At 54.7% G+C, this 4,512-nt stretch overlaps 1 protein-coding gene across 1 annotated transcript in view; it reads right to left on the bottom strand.

The window, feature by feature from the left end:
* HHIPL1 (HHIP like 1) overlaps positions 1 to 4,512 on the bottom strand; it is a 26,115-nt gene that overhangs the window by 13,677 nt on the left and 7,926 nt on the right. The window contains exons 3-4 of the mRNA XM_039884357.1: positions 2,583 to 2,726; positions 1 to 304 (exon numbers count right to left, since the gene is read on the bottom strand). The exon at positions 1 to 304 is cut by the window's left edge and continues 34 nt beyond it. Of these exons, the coding sequence (XP_039740291.1) occupies positions 1 to 304; positions 2,583 to 2,726 (448 nt within the window). The remainder of the gene's footprint in view (positions 305 to 2,582; positions 2,727 to 4,512) is intronic.

Below are 4,512 nucleotides of genomic sequence, written 5' to 3'. Positions count from 1 at the left end.
GCGGTCGTAGCACTCGAAGCCCTCGCGCGCGCGCCAGCCGTAGTTGCGGCCGCTCTCCACCAGGTCCACCTCCTCGAACTTGTTCTGGCCCACGTCGCCGCAGAAGAGGCGCCCGCGGCCCGCGCCCGACGCCGGGTCGCCCCGGTCGAACGAGCAGCGCCACATGTTGCGCACGCCCAGGGCGTAGACCTCGGGCCGCGCGGCGGGGTCGCTCACGAACGGGTTGTCGGGCGGGATGCGGTAGAGCGGGCCGCGCTCGTTGCGGTCCACGTCGATGCGCAGCACCTTGCCCAGCAGCGCTGACCTGCGGCCCGGCGGGAGAGGCGCGGCTCGGGGTCGCCCTGCGCCAGGGGGCTCGGGCACCGCAGGGCAGGGGCGGGGGCCCGTGGCCGAGCCAGGGGCAAGGCAAGGCTGGGCTGTGGCGCCGGGGATCTCAGATTCAGTCCTCCGCTACTTACCAGCTGGGTAACCCGCCTCATTCCACATTCATCCTGCCCCGCGCCAGGCCCCGTCCCAAGCACGGGACATTCGTACCATCTGTGGCCTCGTTTAGGCCTCACAACAAACCTTTTAGGTGACCCCTGTTTTACAGATCGGGCAGCTGAGCTCGGAAAGGTCACGTAAGTGCCCAGTCGCCACACCGACATGACATGGTAGGGCTGGGGTCCAGTCCAAGCAGCCCGGCTGCAGAAACCCAAGCTCATTACCACAACGCTGTCTAACGTCCCCAGGCCTGTGCCCTCCCCTGTGATGTGAGGGTGGGCCCTCTCTTTCCCGCTTCCTTACATGGTTGTGCTACAGGGTGAAAACACTCCTAGAAAAAGGACTCCTGCGTACAATTTTCTTCCAGCACAGTGCCTGGCACATAGTAGGTGGTCGTTAAGTATTTGCTGAGTGGATGAATGAATTACCGCAATCAAAGTCAAGTGCAGCACACAGAGAGCACCGGCTGGAGCTGGGAGTGGGGAGCGAGAACGCTGCCGGTCTTGGCAGGAGACGGGAGGCTAGCTTCCCGCCGGCTCCCTCACACTCCAGGGCCGCTGTGCAGAGCGCGGGCAGGCCTCAGCGGCGGTTCAGTTCACCCCACACTCTACACCCACCACCTCGACCTCAAACACGAGGCAACACAGGTTCTAAGAGGGGGACCGCTCGCCAGATCCCACAGGCAGCTCTGGACAGGAAGCCAGGCCACGCCGCAGCCCCATGCCACATCATGTTTGGGGCCCCTGGTCGCAAGGAGACCACAGGGCGTGCCCTCGAGAGCCAGGCAGAACAGGAGTATAGCCCTTAACCCCACAGAGCTCCTGGGGGTTTCATTCATCCCATGACAAAGGTGACGCATGGCGGGGGAAATCTGCCTTATGCTTAAAGGTGATTTTTTATGCAGCCACGTCATTAGTGTTTTGGTGGACTCCCTCTAGGCTGCTTTTCAAGGTAGGACTGGCGTGTTTTTCACATTTGATGCGACCGTACCCATCATTTTCACACTGCATCAGCACCTAAGTGTTTCCTTCAAATGTCCGTTTTAACGATGATAAAATGCTCCCACCCAACAGAGGCACCACCGTTAACTCTCCACTGCCGACATTTGCCCAGGGGATTCCTCTCACATGCTCCAGCCTGCTCGGCACCAAGCTGCAGACGACACCCTGGAGCCACACCACACACCAGGCTTCCATACGTAAGTGGGCAAAATAATGTTTTAAGTTCTCTCCAATTATCCACAAATCCTTAATATCTATTTTCTCAGCTTCGTCTCTAAACACATCCCAAACATGGGAAAGCTGCACTGACTCTTACACTATCATATATGAAAGCACAAGTCACAAATCGTGAACACTTTAATTACTGTAATCAGCATCCGACTCGCTATTTTTACTTTCTGGGCTGAGGAGGGTTTTGTTATTTTGGCTAAGACAGTGGAGGAGGCTTTCTTGAGACTGCTGGGTAGGCTGGTCCATACTCACGAGACTCTAAGTGTGCGTGTGCGCGCGCGCGTGCGCATGTGTGTGCGTCTGTGTACCTATGTCTGTGTGTCTGTGTCTGTGTGTACGGCAGTGAGATGACAGCAAGCCATTTGCTCAAGCCCAGGAGTGAGTAACGGAGGGCAAGACTATGCTTCAATGTCTGGGCCATCGTGGGTGACCTCTGGGGCAGAACACCCACTTGTCCATTCGACCCTGCTCCAACCAGCTCATACCCCCCATTTGGTCTGAGAGGCACCTCTTTTCTTCCTATGGTTCCGGCAGGGCTGGGCTGACCTCAGAGCAAAGTCTATCTTCCCAGAGGCTCTGTGACGTCACTTATCAGGTATCCGTGGCAAGTGGGCTCTACACCTGACCCCTGACAAACGTGATCGCGTTTGCTTCTCACGACAAGCCCCCCACGCAGATTATTACTCCCCTCTAACTGATGAGGGGCAGTGACCTGACCGGGTCCCCAGCTGGCTAGCTGCAAGCTGAGCTGGGACACAAGGCCATTTCTGCCCTTCACTGCATAGCTGAGGAGGAGACTCCCTCCAAGAGATGACATGATCCAGGAGTATGCATACCAGCCCGCCAGCCGGCCCAAGCGGAACGTACTTGTTTTGGGCATTCCCAAACTCTCCAAAGGGGTCTCCAGCCATGCCACCATCTCCGGTAAAGATGTAGAGGTACCCATCTTCCCCAAAGAGCAGCTGTCCCCCATTGTGGTTCGAGGCTGGTTCTTCAATCTCCAGGATTATCCTAAAAGAAGATAAGGCACCCCCCCCACCCCCCAAAAATAACGTCAGCCAAAAACAAAACAAGATCACAGCAATGAAATCTCCTCTCTCTTGGATGTCATTTCACAGTGGGAAGACTTTTCACATCCTTTATAGCAGGTGATTTTTACAAAGATCCAGTATGCTGGGCAGGGATAATTCCCCCCATTGTACTAATGAGGAATCAGAGGCTCAGGGGGGTTGAGTAACTTGCCCAAGGTCACACGAACCATAGGTAGCAGAGCTGGGACTAGAGCTCAGGTCTGCTCATTCCAGTCCAGCACTTTACCTACTGCTCCCCACCGCTGACACCTGCCCTGTTATGATCATGTGACACGGCTGACCCAGCCACTGGCACTACTGGTCTCTTCATCACCAGAGCTACCTACATGCCAGCCACGTAAGCTGAGCACTTTCTACGCACTCTCTCATTTGCTATCTACCATAACTTCTAAGGAAGTGGGCTGGACGGCGTGGGCTGTGCCCATCTCCACACCCACCCATCAGCAGCCTCCATTACCCCATGGGGGAGCCCTTTCTCTATTCTGCCGGCCACCTGGCCTCGAGAAGGGTTCACCAACGGAGAGTGGAAGGCAAGAGGAACGGAGAAGCCCTGTTTCCCTGGCTTCTGGCTCTGCCTCCGGGAGCGGTGGTTGCAGAGGTGGCGACCATGAACACCTGGGCTTTGGCCCAGACATCTTGGTGCTGGGAGCAGCAAACTCAGCAGCACAGACCTCTTCCCACGAGCAGTAGCATCCTCTCGCAGTTACTGATCTCTAGGTAACCTCACCTTCCCCTTTTCCTTCTCTGGCCCTCCCAACACCTTTGTAGCCCACTCCTTGTGTTTAATTCCCTTTTACCGAGGCTGGTTTAGATTTTCCGGGATTGGTCACTGACTTAATAATACCTTATTACTACAGGTAAGAAAAACCAATATACAGACAGGTCAAGAACTTGAACCCAGGACTTTGGGCCTTCAAAGCCAAGACTGGAAGCCTTTCCATGTGAGACCAACACACATGACTTGGTGAGCCACACACAACCCTAAACTCCATCCGGGTCCTCCATGGAGAAGACAGCTTAGACTGTTGGTTACCCACCTTCCATCAGTACCAGAGCCCTGGGAACAGACTGACGGCTGACTCATGCGAGGATGACCACTCATTCCTGTCCCTGCCCCGAGCCAGCCATGCCGACTTCGCCCCCTACATGAGTCAAGTTCTAGGCTTGTACTTGTGAGGTCCCCAGAGGACCCTCGCTGAAGCCTCACTCTGAAATATGTTCATTTGTATATTCTGTGTCGCATTTTCAGTCTTAATCAGCAATCCGTTTTTGAACATCACTGTTGAAGACACATCCATTCTGTCCCCATCTCCCTCTGTGAGATCCACGTGATTAGCTTGGTCTCTCTTGGATAACTGATTGTGCAGCCTCATATAAAATCATGAGAATTATGTTTTCTCCTTTTACTCTGGCTGCCAGGAAGCTCAGTCAAAATTACTGCTACGTGACAAGATCTACATTAGCCCTCACATTAGCCAGCATATTTGATTCCTTCTCCATTTTATTCTTTCAATGTCAAGATTTTAGTTTCACCATTTGCCTTTTTTGCCCTCAGATCCAGTCTTGGCCCTCCTCCTACCTGTTCTCTACATCAGAGGGCCAGTTCCTACAAACTACATTTCCCATGCTCCTTTGCTGGTTGCCCTCCAGCTTGATTCAGCCAGTGAAGGCACTGGCTGGAGACTGGAGGGCCGGAGAAGGGAGAA

Source organism: Pteropus medius, unplaced genomic scaffold (assembly GCF_902729225.1).
Source record: "Pteropus medius unplaced genomic scaffold, Ma_sr-lr_union100, whole genome shotgun sequence".
NCBI classification, from domain to species: domain Eukaryota; kingdom Metazoa; phylum Chordata; class Mammalia; order Chiroptera; family Pteropodidae; genus Pteropus; species Pteropus medius.
Note: the sequence above shows the minus strand (reverse complement) of the source record. Positions and strands in the feature narration are given on the sequence as shown.